Source organism: Nipponia nippon, unplaced genomic scaffold (genome assembly GCF_047370975.1).
Source record: "Nipponia nippon isolate SJK-2023a ecotype South Korea unplaced genomic scaffold, ASM4737097v1 scaffold_4, whole genome shotgun sequence".
NCBI lineage: Eukaryota > Metazoa > Chordata > Aves > Pelecaniformes > Threskiornithidae > Nipponia > Nipponia nippon.
In genome coordinates, this window is record NW_028262358.1 from 22787810 (window position 1) to 22806198 (window position 18389).

Sequence of the window (18389 nt, forward strand, 5' to 3'; positions counted from 1 at the left end):
CATGACAGGAACATTATTAAGATCAGAAAAATGTTATTAAGATCAGGTAAACCTGTCTAACCACAACCAACAGGCAAGATACTACAATCATCAGCCTCCCCTAATTTTTAATGGAACAGGTGTAAAGTCCTTAAATAGCAAGTGCATTTTGAAAGATAAAGAAAGTTTTCTAATTTGGGGATTTACTTTAAGGCACTTCAATTACTCTATTCCTCCTGCAGCAGTAACTGCTAGCAAGAGTACCGTATTGGGTTTGCATGGCAAGGTTTTCGTAGCGGGGGAGCTACAGCGGTGGCTTCTGTGAAAAGCTGCTGAAAGCTTCCCCTATGTCTGATGGAGCCAATGTCAGCTCGCTCCAAGACGGACCCGCTGCTGGCCAAGGCTGAGCCCATCAGTGACAGTGGTAGCGCCTCTGTGATAACATGTTTAAGAAGGGGGGAAAAAAACTGCACAACACTAGCAGCACTCAGAAGAGAGGAGTGAGAATATGTGAAAGGAACAACTCTGCAGACACCAAGGTTGGTGAAGAAGGAGGGGAGGAGGTGCTCCAAGCGCCAGAGCAGAGATTCCCCTGCAGCGCCCGGTGAAGACCATGGTGAGGCAGGCTGTCCCCCTGCAGCCCATGGAGGTCCACAGTGGAGCAAATATCCAGCTGCAGCCTGTGGAGGACCCCACACCAGAGCAGGTGGATGCCCAAAGGAGGCTGTGACCCCATGGGAAGCCCGTGCTGGAGAGGGCTTCTGGCAGGGCCTGTGGACCCGTGGAGAGAGGAGCCCGCGTTGGAGCAGGTCTGCTGGCAGAACTTGTGACCCCGCGGGGGACCCACGCTGGAGCAGTCTGTTCCTGAAGGACTGCACCCCATGGAAGGGACCCACGCTGGCACAGATTTTGAAAAACTGCAGCCCATGGGAAGCACTCACATTGGAGAAGTTCATGGAGGACTGTCTCCCATGGGAGGGACCCCACGCTGGAGCAGGGGAAGAGTGTGAGGAGTCCTCCCCCTGAGGAGGAAGGAGCAGCAGAGATAACGTGTGATGAACTGACCGCAACCCCCATTCCCTGTCCCCGTGCACCACTGGGGGGAAGGAGGTAGAGAAATCCAGAGTAAAGTTAAACCCAGGAAGAAGGGAGGCGTGAGGGGAAGGTGTTTTAGGATTTCATTTTTATTTCTCATCAACCTGCTCTGATTTGATTGGCAATAAATTAAATTAATTTTCCCCAAGTCGAGTCTGTTTTGCCCAGGATGGTAATTGGTGAGTGATCTCTCCCTGTCCTTATCTCGACCCACAAGCTTTTCAGTATATTTTCTCTCGCCTGTCCAGCTGAGGAGGGGGAGTGATAGACCGGCTTTGGTGGGCACCTGGCATCCAGCCAGGGTCAACCTACCACAAGTACTTAGTTTTCACCAGGGTTGCTTTAAGTCAAGCTGCTCTGGAGGGTCTGTGTGTTCTAGAAGTTCTACAGAATTCTGCTTTTAGGTCTTGATAGATAGGTGAAGAAAGAAATATTTTTATTTTGTCTTAAAAAGTGCTTGACACACATGGAACTAAATCCTTCAGGTCTTACCCTTGGAGGTATTTGCAAACAGGGCAACTCATGCAAAAAAAGGTAAATACTTGGTAATCTAAACTCTTCTGCACTTTCTGATACTTCAGATCAACTCAAATCTTTTGGAGAATCTGGTATTTCACGGCAGAATACTGACTTTATAGAGTAAGTAACCACTTTTTTTTACACTATCATGTATTTTTATCTGAATGCCCTCAAGTTATTTGTGGATGATGAGTGACTGCACAGATTACACTGACTCATGTGCTCACAGCATCCCAGATTTGGCAATTTTAACAGATCTATTACATTATGTAGATAAAGTATAGTTCTGGAAGGGAAATTAAAGCCGTTGTCTGACTTCAAAATACAAATGCTTCAGAAATACTTCAAAGACCACTGCAAATTTGATACACTTTAATGCCCCAAACTTACCTTTTAAGTTTAAAATTTAAATAAGGATCTACCAAAATCTCTAAACAAGATATTCTGATTTGTTTCAAGATTTTACTGACAGCTGTGTTGAAGTAGTTCAAGATTTTCACCCTAAAGAACAAATATCAGATTACTGATCAGCCCTTCAGTTGCTGAGCTGGACTATTTGAAGCCTCTCATTTAAATTCTCAGCTGAAAATCTGAATTTCAAGAAGCTAATGGATTATAGCCTATTCTTAAAAGGGAAACAATTCATTTTTTGAAAGCTCTGCCAAAAAACAAATCCCCAAACATCAAGCATGCTGCCCTCCAATGGTTTTCCATGTCTGGCTCAGCCTGCTCTTTCGAACCTGAAATATGTGATATACAAGCATAGTCTTCTGTAACTGATGCTCGTTTAGTGAACTGCTGTGTGTACAGCCACAAGAGTACGAGCTAAAGTTCAGGGAAAGAACAGGAAAACACAACACTTTATATGCAGGCAGGACTTGAACTCGGTGTAAGTTTTAGCGATGTTCAGGAGCTTTGTTATTCATGCTAATGATGTTGTAATTGGATTCTAAAACAAATGATTCATTAATTAGTAAAGACAAAAACCCCCTACAACTATGCTAAATATGCAGTTTTTTTCCTGTTTGAGTATTAGCATTACATGTACAGCAGCAGCAGCAATACGGTTGAATAAAGGGGTTTACAGGACAAATCAATGCAATATGAAAATAGGTCTTAAAACATTTTATTTCCTAAAATCTGAGCTGGCAAAAGTTGGCCACCACCATCTCAGCAGTCAGAAAACTCAGCAGCACGAACTGTCCCACCCGGTGAAGAGAAGGGCAGCAGGCGATCTGGTCGATCAGCCCGCCGCTCTCTACCTGGGACGTTTTGAATCTTTGGTAGAATAAACATCTCCTTAAGTTAGTCGAAAAAGACAAAACACGTCCCAGATGCTAGAAACTGAAGCTGCATAATCTAATTTAGAAACGAAGCTCAATTTTAAACAGCGTGGATAATAAACGTCAACTCGCTCAGAAGCTGGGGGGTTCTCTGTCAATTAACTGAAAGAAAAAAAGTGGAGCCTTTCAACAGGGTGAACTAGACGCCCACTAAAAGTTACAGATTGGAGGGACGAGAGGAGGGGCTCACGGCTTGCGTGCCCCGCCGCGGACCTCAGCAGGAGTGAGCCCCTGGGAAGAGCTGCGCCGGGACCGGGAGGCCGCCTCCTCAGGCGGGAGGAGGCCGGCTCCTGGGGTGGGAGCGGGGGGCCGGCTCCTGGGGCGGGGACGGGGCCGAGCTCGCGAAGCTCAGCGCCTCCCAGGAGTTTCCAGAGGCTCCTTTTCCCTCAAAATTAGCAGGGGGCGGGGGAAGAGCGGGACACTGACTACTTTCAGGGCATAAACGGACACCTTAAAGAAACCGTGCTGCTGCTATCAGGTCTCCTCAGATCGCTCCGGCGATGTTTGCGGGGGAAGGGGGTGCTCTCGGGAGGGCTTTTAAAGCTAAACCGGTTTCAGCGGGAGTGCCGCCATCTCGTTGCGGGGGGAGACCGGGGGCTGCCCGCCCCGCGAGCCCCAGCCCAGCATGAGGAGATGCGTCCCGCCACACCACCGGCACGACGCGGTTACCTGTTCCTATGGAAATACTCCTCCCGCAGTCCCGATAGCCTCGCCTGAAGCCGGGCCAGGGCGGCCATGCTCCCTCCCTCCTTCCCGCCCTCCCGACGCCGCCACCATGGCAACGGGGCCGTACCACTCCGCAGAGCCGCGGGGGTGGCACTCCCCACCGCAGCCCTGCCGGCAGGGAACCGCGGGGCTCCGCCGGCAGCGGGAGCCCCGCGGAGAGGGATCGGGGCAGAAGAAGGGCCAAGGCGGGGTGTGCAGAAGGGGATGCGGCGCCCCTGGGCAGCGGTCCGAAGAGGGAGGGGAAGAGGAGAGATGGTCGCGCCTGGCTTCCTCCCGGTGCCGCAGCTGCTTCCGGGCTCTCATCATGGGGGACTGAGGAGCAGCGCTGGCCGCCCGCGTCCTCACCTCCCGGCCCTCGCCCGCGGCCCCCGGCGCTGCCGCCGTCCCCCGCCCCGTCCCCCCTTGGCCCAGTCTCTGCGAAGTGGCGCCAGCCTCCCCGGGGAGCGGCCGGGGGAGGCGCCGGGTTCATGTTCCGGGTCGCTGAGCCTACCCCGACCCGAGCTCAGGCGGCGAGAAAGAGCTGGTAAGCCCAGGCCTGGGGGGCGCGGTGGGGGGACCGGGGGGCGCCGAGGCCCCTCGGCAGGGCCGCCTCCGTCGCCCCCTGCCCTTTCGCTTGGCCGGTGCCGGTATTTGGGGGAGAGGATCGGAAACACCATCTCCGCGCCGTGTGGGGGGCTTGGAAGCGTGGGGGCAAGTGCTGCCCCCGCTCCGGCCGGCCCTGCCTGCTGCCCGGCGGGCTGCCAGGCCTTTGCCGGCCTGGGGGGGCCGCTTATGTGGGGGGAGAGAGATCGGTGCTTTCCTCTGCGCTCAAGGCCTTCGGGGGAAAGGGGTTGGAGGCCTGGCAGGTGCCACTGGCACGTCCCAATGGCTCGCCGCGCTTGTAAGCAAGCGGTGGGCTGGAGGAAGAAACTTCTCGTTGCTAAAAAAGGACAGCAAGCAAATGATAAGACAAAACTTTAGTCAAAAGGTTATTAAGTTTTTTGTGTATGTTTGGGTTTGTCTACTTGTCGTAGACCCCCTAAGGCTTAAACCCTTTGCAGTGTGTGCTACAGAAACAACCAGTTGGTGTGGTTGCTGCTCTGAAGCTTTTTTTCTTGCAAACCAAGAATCAACAAGTGCAGCTATAGCCAATGAGCAAGGAAAGTATGGGTAGTTCTACTGCAAGATAGTTCACAGATTTACTGTTCTATATAATTCCATATACTAGCATAGTGACCCCAAAGACCATCTTGTTTTTATTGTAGAACTGTGATAGAGGGGAAACTGAGTAACAGAATAGGAAAAGGGAAAAGTGAACTTTGTTAATAGGCCATGGAGATATAAAGAGTGGTAGTGGAGAGACTCGATGGAAGTGAGACATCCCAACCAACCATCTGGGAAGCCTTTCATTTCCTTCATGAAATGTTAAGTATCCTGTGATATGTTAGGTATGAACCAATGTGTATTAACTTCTAGTTCATTTCACTTTTAGTAATGGAAGTGGAGAGGAGCGTGGTGCGGTTTTGTTTGTGTTTTTTTTCTTGAATGTTGATAATTTGAGGCCTTGAGGCTATGTTATGTATACAGATACCTGCCGACAGAGTTCCTAGATCTGAGATAGATTTTCTTTTATGTTTTTCTTTGTTTCTTTTCTGGGTATGGGGAAGAAGAGGAAGAGAAAGGCTTAGCACTGAATTTTCTTACATAGGAAACTCCATTCCTTCTCCACTTCTGCTGATGCCACCACTTTTTTCCTGTGGGTGTTTTCATGGCTTCTTTGCATTTTTCTGAATGAGAAAACTTTCAAAGAGGGATTTTATTTGCCCAGATGATGTATATTTGCTAGCAGAAGTTTGCTGGTATTGCTAGGCATGTGAATTTGCCTGGTGTAAATGTAACTTTGCTTTTGTTGGTGTAATTCAGAACACTTCAGAGAATGAGGTGTGCTCTAGTGGCAGAGGTATTTTTATTTCAGTACTAATGCTGCATGCAGTAGAAACATTGCCTAAGACATTCCAAACTTGTATCTGTACTCCGAGAAAGTTTTCATTATATACTTAACCTGTCATTTGTCTTTAAATTTTACTATTTTGTGTCCACATAAACTAATTTAGTTCCAGAGGCTTTAAAAATAGTGTTCAGCAGCACGAGGTGTGGGAATTTGCATATTCTTCTGTAGTTGTCATCAGACAGTAATGATTTTGCTTGTGCAAATACACTACCCAGAGGAATTCAGTACAGAGAGAATTATTGAAATCTTATCTATAGGACTAACTAGCAAGTTTAGCATTTCTGAAGGAAGATCTGTTAAAAATCTGCCTATTCCTCAGAGCCACTCCCTTTTGTTATCCTTATACATAAGTTATTTCAGAAGCTGTCCGTTAAAGGAAACACATTTGAATGAAATGCAGGAAAATGGTTTTTTTTTGATGTCTAATACTTGATGTAGAAAATCAAGAACAACTGCTTTCTAAAAATGTTAAGACCCTAAAGAAATGAGTAGATTCTTAACAGCCACAGAGTAAAAGTGTTCATTTTGGGAAGTAAAGCTCCTCTGAAGTGGAATGTTTTTCATTTATATTGTGAATACATGCGACAATTTAGGAATAGTTTGCATTTTGGGTACTTACTAGGCACTCTGATTCTTTTGATGATGACTTTGGTGCTATAGCATATTGCCATCATATGACAGTTCATGTGATTCTCCACCTTGACAATTAATGAAGTCATACTTCCGAAAAGGGTAAGCATATCAGTGAATGGCAGCAATGGGATTCCAAGAATTGCTACCTCTCATGATAAATTGCTCCAAATCTCATTTCTGGCTGACCAATTCATTTGTGTTAGAGCCTTATTAAATGCAGTTCATGTCAGCATCTTTCTGACTGTATACCGTTACTCTATACTGAATACTTTCTCACTGTTAAATATGAGTAGAATTGATAGTATTTGTTGTGCCTTCTTAGATAAGCAGCAGTTGTAGAAAAGTCAGATGTACTTATTGCAAGTTTGACTGGCCCTAATTTTTAAGGGGATCAGCGACATAATCAGCTAATAAAATGCTGTCATTCCTCAAATGCTAGTAACTTTTTATTGTATAGGACAAGTGTAAGGAAATTCCAAAACTTGTCGAAAGAAGTTTCCAGCAAGTGTAGTAATTATGTCTTTAATTGTAGAACAATGACTTTTGTAAATTTTCTTTTTTTAAAACTCCCCCTATACTTCTATTGTTTTGTGAAACTGATTTATATACACATATAACTGACTGCAAAAAAGGAGAGTTGACACACCTTGAAGATGACAAATAGCCTGGGATTTTGGGCTTGTTTTTCCCTTTTCAGATATAGATGTGCTCTACCATAGTATCCTGACTTGTGTCAAGAGTTCTCAATTCTTGTAACTGTTCACACTATCTTATACGAAACTCAAAATAGTTATGTTTTCTGACATTTAATTTCTGTAGGTTTCTGTTCTGACACTGTCACGTTTTTAAATTTTATAATATGAAAATTACATTTGTATTAAGTTTCTTTTGTCTGCGTGTCAGACTTACTCTGAATGTGTTGCCAGGGCGTTGGCTTTTAGTCTTTATAGGAAGCACTGGGCAGGGTCCTCAGAAGTGGAGGAGTATGGGGATTCTCTGTAGATCGATAGTTAGCTGTTATACCCCCCAGCGATTGTTGCTATGGGGTATTGGTGGTTGTGTAGCTTTGTGTACCTGGTTTTCCAGCAGACAATGCCTAAGGACATAAATGGGTGTGGACATGAAACTGGATGTCCTCCTCTTGGTGATGGCCATTTGATGACAGCCAAGTTTAAATAATCTAGGCACAATTTCTGTTTCTGATGTATACTATAAGCTTCTACGTAACATAGGCTTATTAGTTATTTCCTCATCTACCGTAGTCTCTTGCTAGCTATTTAGTACTTTTAACTAAATTGTGTTGCTCCGTTTTGCTTTCCCCTTTGTGTATCCCAAGAACCATAGTAGTTCTCTTATTTTGAATCTGTAAATTCTTTAGGCAAGGTGGTGAGGTTTATCATTAGCTACTCCCTCGCAAATACTTGCACCTGTTAAATCCAAATGTCAGTCACATTCATCAATAAAGCAGAGATCTCAAAACTAATGTTTCTAAGGCTTTGAAAATAACTTCTGAGGTGGAGAAATCGGTTTCAAATTAGTACCTGTCTGAGGATAAAGGTACACCGTGAGTACAGCTGTGTTATGAGACATCAGAGAATCCGTATGGAAAAAGATTATAGAAAGCCAGGTTTTATAATCCCCGTGCTCAAGGAACTACTTGATTTTTTTCTTGTGCTCTTAGCCTGTGATCTAGGTGGGTTGTGAAGGCAGCAGAAATCATGGTTCTTTTCAGAATTGATGAGACACAGATGCAGTGTAACTTTAGCTGCAAGAAACCCTATATCTATTTAACAGGAAAAGGTCTAGAACTAGAAAGTAAATATAAATGCAGCTGTCGGTTTAGTAAAAGATACAGCCTTTCCTTACAAGTTGTGCAACTAAATTAGCTTTCCTGTCAGTGTGTAAGTGTGTGTTAAATATTTTGTGAGCAGTCAGAGCTCTACATTATTATATGCTTTAGGTGGGAAGTGAACAAAAATTATACTTGATTTTTCACTGAAAAAGCAAGTGCCTATTACTTCCATTAAGAGTTTCAATATGAATAGTAATGCTGAACACAAGCTGTGTGGACTGTTTTGGAGTAGGTGAAAGCAGTTACGCTGTTTCCTGCAACAGTACTTTTATGGTCTGTTCTGGTGAGGGTCAGCGAGGAAATGGGTGAGTCTTTGGTGAACTACACTAAAATTGCTTCAGATAAACGTAAAGGTCAGTGTAGGCAAACTAGATTTTCTTATAGTAAAGTAGAATCTTCTCCTAGTGAAGACATTACAGTTTATTGCTAGCTGTGGGCTGTTGCTGTTAACAGCATTTTTATAGCCTTATGTGAGTTGTACTAAACTATGGCTCAACGTAATATTTTATGTACCTCAATATGTTGTTCTACATTCCTTATTACAGCCTTTGAAATTTCTCATCTTACTGAATGCAATTGATACTCACTGGTAATGTCTTCAATACTTCTTGTAGTTATTTTTCAACCTATTGCAAATGCAAATATTTTTGTTACAGTAACATCTGTGGTGATGATTAAAATTACTTCATAGGTTTGGAATACAAGCTTGACAGCTGGTTGTGAACAATGGAGAACGTTGCAAAACTGAGTTTGTCTGATAAATAATGCCGTTATAGAAATACGCTCTTGAATTTTGAAGACAGGTTTCAGATTAACTGTTCTATCTAGTTCCTGTTGCCATTTTTTTTTTCTTCAATGATAGCAAGAGAAATGAGAGGTCCACTAAAATTAATCAAAAGCGATTTCTTGGGTTTTCAGGAGAAGGAGTTTTAATGTGGACCACTGGCATGTTGAAAGTGCAATGTGAATAAAAAGCTGAAGTAATATGTGTATTGTATTCTCAATCTATTACAAAGGAGCTTCCAGTGTCCCAAATAGATCACGTTATTTCTCATAATCATCCTAAGGAAACATCTTGAAGTAATTATAATATTAATTTGTCTGATCTATCCAAGAGGTAATGCAGTTAGGATACAGTTGTATTATACATAAGACCATGGCTGTAATTTTTAGGGTAAACAAGGTAGCTGCCCTATATGGATCTTGGTTCAGGAGTTGCAATGAAGAGACCTGATATTCAGTAGAAAAGATTAATTGCAGGAGTGCTTAAAATTCAAAGTTATAGTCTGATGGAAAGTAAGTGCCTCACTGCTCAGGGCCTTTTAAGAATCATGTTATCCCTTTACTTCAGAAACACTTAAGGGTGTTCACTCCTCTTGAGTTTCATCTTTTGATCTGGCACTGTCTGTATTGAGAGTATTTTGGGGGGAATTCAAGGCAAGTTTAGATCAGATGTATAAATCCAAGCTGGATATATTGTGTTTGATCTTGAAGTATTTCATAGAACTGAGGCAACTTTACCACCATACTTATGCCATTATCTGGAGTAGATTGGTATGTCCACTCTAGGAGCTACATTGATTTTAGTGATGCAATTATCCATATGGATTAGGGGTACTGAATTAATGGAATTAATTATGAATGGTGGTATAAGACATTAGTGTCCCTGTCTTTCTTTTCCCTTTTACTTTGTGCTGCAGGGGCAGTAGCAGAACAGGCTGTAAGAGGGTATATATGCTAGTTTCATATTCAGGCATGTTAGCAGAAACCTGTTTGTTTTGAGTTGAATATAGGTTTAAGCCTACTAGTTCAGGTTTTGGTGCACCTCTGCTTTTACTCGTTCACTATAAACGTGAAGGCCTGTGGCAGAAGGGCTGGGCAGGCAGCTGTGGGAATTGATGTCTCAAATTCACCCAAATAAGTGTACTGGAATTTGTCTGTTTGACTCTTATAGTTCCTGTTATATTAGCACAGAAGTATTAGAAAGCTCCTTAAATCTCAAGGGCATCTCATTTCTGGTATGCACACCTGCGAGGATAGCCATCTTCATGGGTGTTTAACAATAAGGCTAAAGGGGCTAGGACGCTCCCCATTGTGCAGTTACAGCTATTGAGAAACATATTTGAGTGTCGAAACCTTGTACAAATATACCTGGACTTGCCTCTACTGGTGGTTGAAATTCCTACTACACAAGCAAAGAACCCAGGCAAAAAACAAACAACCCCCCCACACACACCAGAAACCCTCCACAGTAATTTAAACTTTGAAAACTTGAAGTAAGAATCAGTTTTAAATCATTTTGATGCCACATGTCTCTAGAACTAATTTCTAGGTTAATTGGCTTCCACTTTTCTCTTTCTCTCTGAATTTTCAGAAAATCATTGCTTCATTTAAATGCTTTTCCTACTGTCTTGCTTCTCTTGCTTCTGAGAAGTATTTTTGTGTGATTTTGGAGGTTTTGATTCTTGTGAACCAAATGGATTAAGAAATGTAGCATTCTTCCAGAGCCGTCTCACCCCTACAAGGTGATATGATGATTCTGCTCTACTAAGAGCCAAAGAAAATGTTAGGTTAAGAGGGAGTAGCAGGACTAGAGATTACAGCAGGATAGAAAAAAAGGTATGAGAAATAAATGCAAGTGACACAGTAGTTTCAGGAATTCAAAATGAGCTTAAGTTTCTACCACTCTCTGTGCTTTTGGTGATCATGCAATTGAATGTTTAAAATAAGTGTTTCTGAAAATGGTTTAAAAGGAGAATATATAATTTCTTTAGGTAAGATATTTCATGACCAGCTTGGATTTCTTCTTAAACATGCTCTTCATTTCCCTCATTAATATTTAAAACTTGTGGACTTTATGGTCATGACTGTCCATTCAGCCATCACCATTAAGTACTTTTAGCACTGGAGTTTGCTGTAAGTCAGAGAGGGAACCTGTGTGCTATGTGTCTATATTTTCTCCACATCTACAACTCTGCCAGTATGGGTAGAAAACCAGTTGTTCATTCTTCCATCAATTTATATTGGAAAACAAAGTGAAGAGTCTTGCTTTTAAACATTCCCTACATAATTTACTGAGTGTCTTCCATATTTATCAGTTGGTGTAATGCAGTAAAGAGCGTGAACATTATTCTCTGCTTTACCTCAATGAAAGGAGTCTTCTGATGCTTTGCTGTAAGAATCTGATTGCTGTATTTACAGAGAAGGTTCACAGCCTTCCGAGAAGGATTAGAGTTCAGCAGCAATCATTTAACGTTTTCTTTTCTTTTCATAATTATGTTTGCGTGAATACGGGTGAACTTACCGAAGCATACTGAGTTAAAGACATGCTAAATGCTAGTGAAATTTGAGGAGGAAGAAGCAAAACATTTAAAAGGATAAGGCCTTAATCAGACACTGTGTGTGTTTTAAGGATATTTTTCCTTACACAAGCGTGTGATTCTGTGGATGTGGGTGCCTACATGTGGTGCGAAACTTTGCATTTGATACTCTAGAATTACTTGTAGCAGGGTATTCTCTCAACTTAATATCACTCTACTGAACCAATATTTAAAAAAAAAAATCAAATAGATATCAGCCATTTAGAAAGACAAAATTAGTTGCTTTTAAAAAAAAAAAGTTATATTATCAAAGAATTACTGTCTTAACTTCATTTTGGCATTTAGGCAGCATCAAGAGATAATTATCCTCAAAAACATTTTATCATAATGACCACTCTTTAAACAGAACTCCCTAATATACTATCAAAGAGGAATATTATGTATTCCATTTCCCATTCATGAATTTAAAATGTGCTCCCTACCTGCAGTTACAGTGAATGGTCTTTGTTGATGCTCTTGCCGTGTGGAATCCCTGAAAATCATAAAAATGTGATGAGGTGAGTTAATAGTGAGGTCAAAAACAAATGGGGGAAAAAAAAACCCAACCCGCTCTTCTTTCCAAGACAGAAATTTGGGAAGATACCCTTTAAAAGGAATGTGTGCTGATATGTTGCAGATTGCGTAGGACTAGTTGGCAAGGCTTTATCTCTCAGCAGAAATAAAATAATCTTTATAAGATAGGCATTAAGACTACCTTGCCTAAAGTAAGTAAAATGATTTTGGCAGGTAAAATTGTTATAGAGTTTACGTTTTAACACTTCAGATTCATATGTTGTTTTCTTGTGTGTTTTTTTTCTTGTAATATATAGGCATTTCAGTAGGACTATGGAGGAGCTGGTTCACGATCTAGTCTCAGCACTGGAAGAAAGTTCAGAGCAAGCCAGAGGAGGTTTTGCTGATACTGGAGATCATTCTCGAAGTGTGTCTTGTCTTCTAAAGCGACAGGCAAGGAAAAGGAGGGGACGAAAAAGACGTTCATTTACCAGCCATCATCCCTGGGAGACTGGTCACTGCTTAAGTGAAGGTTCTGATTCCAGTTTAGAAGAATCAAACAAAGACTACAGGGAGAATCATGCCAATAAGAAAGACCACAGTGACTCCGATGACCAGTTGTTGGTTGCTAAACGTAGGCCTTCCTCAAACTTAAATAACATTAGAGGCAAAAGACCTCTGTGGCATGAACCAGATTTGGCTGTTGACAGTTTGGGAAACAGAACTTTGCGCAGGAGAAGAAAGGTAAAACGGATGGCAATAGATCTGCCATCAGAAGTCTCTAATGCACTGACAATAACTCAACAGCAGGATAACAGCAGAGATCAAGAAATGGACAATGACAATAAATCATACCAACACCAAGAGTTTTCTAAGAGCAAAGTGAAAAAAAGAAAAGTAGCTGCAGCTCGACAAGGACCGGAAATCTTGGATGAAGGGGTAGTTATAGAAAATGAAGAAGTGAACCAAACAAATAAGGACAAAATGGAGTATGAGGAGCAAAAAGGCTCAGATGAGAACATGAGTGACAGGTTATTCTTTCTCTTCCTTTTTACAGAAACTTTGGATAATATTTGTTTGCTTTTATTACTGTTGCTTGTATCTTCAGATTTTTCTTTAATTCCAGAGTTAAAATGCTAGCATCAATAGTATCTGTTTTAACAAGTTACTCTTCATTATCTTTTTTTTTAGCGTCTACTATTTTTAATATATGAGTTGCTCAGGTTAAGGAATTCAGCATAAAATAGAGAGTCATGTAGCAGAGGAATAGCCAAGAAAACAGTTTCTTGAAATAATACGTTGTAATTGTTTCAGGATTAAGAATGACAGAATATACAAATGATCAATATGTTTTTTTCTGGGTATTTCAACTGGTGAGAGTTCTCAGACAAAAAATTAAGTGTTTTTCCAATTTCTAGACTGGTGCTTTGATTGTTATTTCTACTCATCAGAAAGGTTGTCAGTGTTTAGAGTCACCATTTAGACAGTATGTTCTTATGTGTCCTGGGCATAAAAAGTCTGCAGGTTGCCAAGGATATACATCATTTACGAAATGCAAAAACCAATTTACAGTTCAGAAACACCTGAGCTTACCATTAGAAAAATGGGGGAATGATGACCCTTTGGCAGTATACCTCATCCATCCATTCCAGACAGCAGTCATACTACAATGGTAATTGTTTCCAAAGTACTATTTTGACAACACAGTAAGGTGTAAGTCATTTTTCCACCATACACAAGGGATGTTACCTGCAGGGCCTGGTAAGCTTGATTATGTTTATCCCATGTGCCTGGTTCTGAATGCAAAACTGTCAACAGGAAAGACTCGTATTAAAACACATAATTTTGGTCAGTTGCTTGACAGCACTAGTGTCCCTGGTTTTTTTGTAGGCATTTTATCTATAAACTGTTAAGCCTTTTCCTTGCTGGAGAGGTAGAATTTAGATGCAGAGAGTACCCAGGGGTTTTGACCAGAGCAGACAGATCAGTTACTCTAATAGCAGCAGTATTGGTAAGCGACTAACTCCAGTTATTGCTGGATAAATTCTTCTAAGTCTTTTTATAATATGCTAGTTTTGTCCCTCACCTGCAGACAATAAGCAGCGGAAAGAGCAATATGAGTCATGAGCCTTAAAGGTCGTTACTAATGTCTTAATTACTAGAGCAGAAACAATCCTTCAGGGCAGCCAGTTTAACTTCAGACATCTCACTTTGACATACAAAACAGGAGTGTGTGTTGTCAGGAAGCCTTTAGAAAACTTGCTTCTTTGATGATACTGGGAATCTGTTCCCCCAAGTTTGGTACTTAAAGACAGATTGTTAAAAATTTCCTTGGAGCTAGGAAGCATTGCATATTTTATCATATGTCCATATTCTTGTCACTTTTTTATTTAGAAAAGATTTTCTGTTATGCTACAAGGGTAACAGTTCTCCAACTCAAAAGTTCTGTAGATAATTTTTGGGTGGAGAGTGATGAATGCAAAAATCCTCTTGTAAATTGCCAAAACTGTGCTACCTCCAGGTCAATCTGAATATATTTTTATTTTTTCACAAAGAAACATTATTGATTTAAAAATTCATCTTCCTCTTCAAAATGCTTAATGTTTTGCTACACCGAATGCTGTCATTTTTCAAATCGTACTTCAAATGTTTGTCTCTGGCCCCAATAAATGGCCTTTAAAACCATTCTCATCTTCATAGTATTTTCTGCTCATGCACATGGTTGAGTGATGGTCTGTCATTCTACCAAATTTCTTGCAATGGTCATCTGTACCAAAAGGTTTGGAAACCACTGGATTAGAAAATTTGCATTCCATAAGGTGATTAGAAATCCACCATAATGAAGCCTCTCAGGTGCATACTGTATCTGAATATTTTACATTTGAATAATTTTAATTGGTTTTAAACTAGCTTTTCTTAAATGCAATAGTGCCTCTATTGTTTGAGATCATTTAGCCAGAAGAATCAGAAACAACAAGCAAACTCTGTTCCTAAGAATATGTTCTATAAGTAAAAGCTGAGATTTTTAAAAGGGAACATGAGTTTTGTAAGATTGCACAAGATATAAAGAGATAACAAAGCATCTTGGATAAGACTCATGCTTCAGCAACAGTTGTTGGAAGAGGAAAAATAAAAAGTATACAAAGCTTCTCTAATTTTGTACATTTATGTGCATACAGTTTAATAATTATTCAAAAAAGGATTAATTTTTTAGAAGTTCAGGTTTTAAAAACAAAACAAAGCCAATTTTTAATGAGAGTTAAATTTCTTGGATATAAAACTGGGGCGGCGAAATTTTCAGTGTATACATGAAATTACTTTAACATAACATATATTTGAAGTGCACTTTAAAAATGCTAAGTGACACTTCTTTTGCAGTCTTTTATCTGTGTTCAAACACCAAACACAGCAATAACCCTTTAAGTGCAGGGTTCAGGAGTAGTAGTAGGAGTCTTCAAGCTCTTAAAATGTCAGCATCTAAATGATCCCAAAGATTAATTCCTCTGAGGTTGGTTTTGAGCACTGGAAATGAGATTTTTGTGATCAGAGCCTGTTGTTTGCTCCTTCTCCCTTATCCTCAATGCTTAGCTCCTTGGCCAGTTTCAGCCAAATTTGCCAATGCATGGAGTTCTGGATGATATTTAATTCCTGCAAGCTTTGGCAAGTGTTTGCATTTTAAGTGACTAAATAGAGGAGAAGTCTCAGTTGCCCCTTTTGAAAGAGAGCGGCAGTGAAACTCGGAGCTTAATAATGCCAGATGCCTGCCCACCAGCCTGCCAGTCAGTGCGAGTAGAGTGGCTGGTCAGTTCTTGGGATCAGGCTTGGTTAGTGAACGAAGCTCACCAGTCTCCTATGAAACCAAGGTATGGGACAGTTTGCTAGTAGTAGTAACTAACAATAAAACTTATTTCTTCTTTGCTTCCACAGATGTATAAATAAAGCTGTGAAAGCTTTTTGGGTAGCAGAGCTTCTCCTTCCAAGTTTTTGCTTGCATACCCTATTTTATAGGACTAAAAGGAATCTGGCTTTTTTCTTTTTCCTGGAAGTCTTGCTGGGAGTGGTATTGTCATTACAAAGCCAAGGAATTAGTAATATACAGTGCAAAATTATATTAAAACTGGAAATAAATGCCATCATAACAGCTTTCACGTACTTTAGTATTAATGTATTAATTCCAGGGGTTTTGAATTTATTCAGTGAAATGACTGCCATGTAGCAATTATCTCAGCTGTAATCCCTGCCCTGTTTGACTGTGGCCTGAGGAGAATGAACACTGTGGCTGCCATGGATATACTAGTATTATGGTTTGATTTTTAAAAAAAAAAAAAGTACATGTAATTTTGAAAATTTCAAGTGGTTATGTTTTCATGAACTGGATAGTCCTTTGGTAAGAATTATTGCACAATTAAAATATCTTTAAAGAAAAAAAAAAGAAAAAAGGAAGGAGACTGTTCTCAAAATTGGAAATTTTGGAGGGGAAAGTGGCTGAAATACTAGGGTTGAAAGGATTTCCTAACTTTCATTTTAAAAAGTACAATTCAACAATAAATGGATAGGAAAAATTTATGAAAAGGGGATGGTTTCTCTTTGAGATGTATGATGTAAAATTGTGCACAGTGGAATGTGAAGATAGTAAAGCCATCTATGTTGTAAGTAAAGTGAGGATGGGATGCTTGCTAGAAAGAAGTTATTAGGTTTTGCAAAACTAGGAAGTTCAAATTTTGGTCTCCATCATGAAAGACGGTTCTGTTCTCATTGCATGCCTGTCATCTTTCTTCTGCTTAGGGCAATTGTGCAAGTGCTTAAGTCAGTTCTGATTATATTATGTATAAAAGATGGTATAAGTTGCTTATACAGTAAGAATATGGATAAGCAGAAGATACAGCAAAGATTAAGGAAACTTAATTTTTAAACACAGAGCTGTAGATATATTTTTTAAAAAAAAAATCACTGGTTTGTGTTTCCTGATACCGTATTGTGTTTCAAGTCCTCCCAAAAGAAGAGACAAAACCCAAATATGTACTTATAAAATTAGTATATTTTGTGTTTAAGTATATAATTCATATTACAAACTTTAAAAAAGAGTCTTATTTTTGTGAGAGATTAACATTTAAAAGGAAAAAAATTTCCAAAGTGTACTAGTTATTTAGAAACAAAAATAAAACTAATTTATTATTAGAAAGTAACTAAAGATAATTGAAACCAGTTGAATTCAAGTATAGGACTGTATCTATGTTTTAATATGAATAAGTGTAGAAACGCAAACAGACCTCAAGTCTTTATAAATAGCTTGTATGGAACATTGAGAGTAGCCATAGTATTTATAACTTGTACTTGAATTTGTGTGGTTAACTGAAGTGATTTTTTTTCAAATTGTTCTACACCTCGCTGTAAGTAAAATGTGATTACATTTTGGTGAGAATATTACTGCCTTAGCAGAGCTGCTCTATTGACAAAAAATGAAATAAATGGTTTACAAAAAATCCTTTTGTGTGAAATTCACCAAATTGTGATCTGTGTTATTAAAAGACAATTCTGTTTTACTATTTAGAGACACGTGGAATATTGTTTGTAACAATGTGTATACAACAAAGAACAAAATACTTTACCTATTGATGTCTTTGAATTTAGAGAGAAGTGTGTACATGTTGTATACATGCATTTTAAGGCCATGATGGAAGTCACAGAAAAGTAAACTGTATCTTGCTTTTTTTGTTGATGTTATGATCATTGATCATACTTACTTTCTTCAGGGTGACCTTTATTTTGATTTAATTGGCTACCTTTGTTATAAACTTTTTCTTTCTTCCCAAATAGTATACTGTGAAACCTTAAACCGTGTCTTTTCCAGAATAGTTGCGAATGATGTTTAGAAAGGTAATTCGATTTTCAGACTCTTATATTTCATGTGCTGAAGGATGGCTTAGGCTGCTTTTGATTGAGACTTTTCCTATTTTATTGAGCGGTGGTGTTCCAGGATCAAGCTGAATTGCACAACATAAGAAGGAAGCAGTGAGCATTTGATGGAAGCAGATAATAAAATGCATCAATTGTGTCAGCACCTCGTTGCAGTCACATCTGGCTTACTGTCAGGGTACCATTAGATTCCCGTGGTTTTATGTGCCAAAAATAATATGCTTTGTAGTTAATGGAACTAGGATATTTGCAGTTTGATTAAAAAAAAAAAAATCATCCTATTTTCTTTCCGATCTTTGTTGGGCTTAAGTTCAATTTGAGCACAGCCTTGTCTCCTTAAAATTTTACGACTGAAAGATCAATTGTTCTTTTGATCTGTTTCTTTCTTTCTCTTATTACAGTGAATCCAGCAGTCTGAGCAGCAGTGATGCTGGTTTGTTTACCAATGATGAGGGAAGACAAGG

At 40.1% G+C, this 18389-nt stretch overlaps 2 protein-coding genes across 3 annotated transcripts in view; one reads left to right on the forward strand and one right to left on the reverse strand.

Annotated features, from left to right (window-relative positions):
• Positions 1-3679, reverse strand: part of SPATA17 (spermatogenesis associated 17) — a 93160-nt gene extending 89481 nt beyond the window's left edge. The window contains exon 1 of the mRNA XM_087776136.1: positions 3606-3679. Within this exon, the coding sequence (XP_087632262.1) occupies positions 3606-3673 (68 nt within the window). The 5' untranslated portion in view covers positions 3674-3679. The remainder of the gene's footprint in view (positions 1-3605) is intronic.
• A 254-nt stretch (positions 3680-3933) lies between these two features.
• The window catches only part of GPATCH2 (G-patch domain containing 2), a 127100-nt gene continuing 112644 nt past the window's right edge, over positions 3934-18389 (forward strand). The window contains exons 1-3 of one of the 2 annotated variants that reach the window (XM_009472941.2): positions 3934-4185; positions 12327-13040; positions 18327-18388. In XM_009472941.2, coding sequence (XP_009471216.1) covers positions 4130-4185; positions 12327-13040; positions 18327-18388 — 832 coding nt within the window. In that variant the 5' untranslated portion in view covers positions 3934-4129. The remainder of the gene's footprint in view (positions 4186-12326; positions 13041-18326; position 18389) is intronic. The other variant, XM_087776946.1, reaches the window with a different exon arrangement.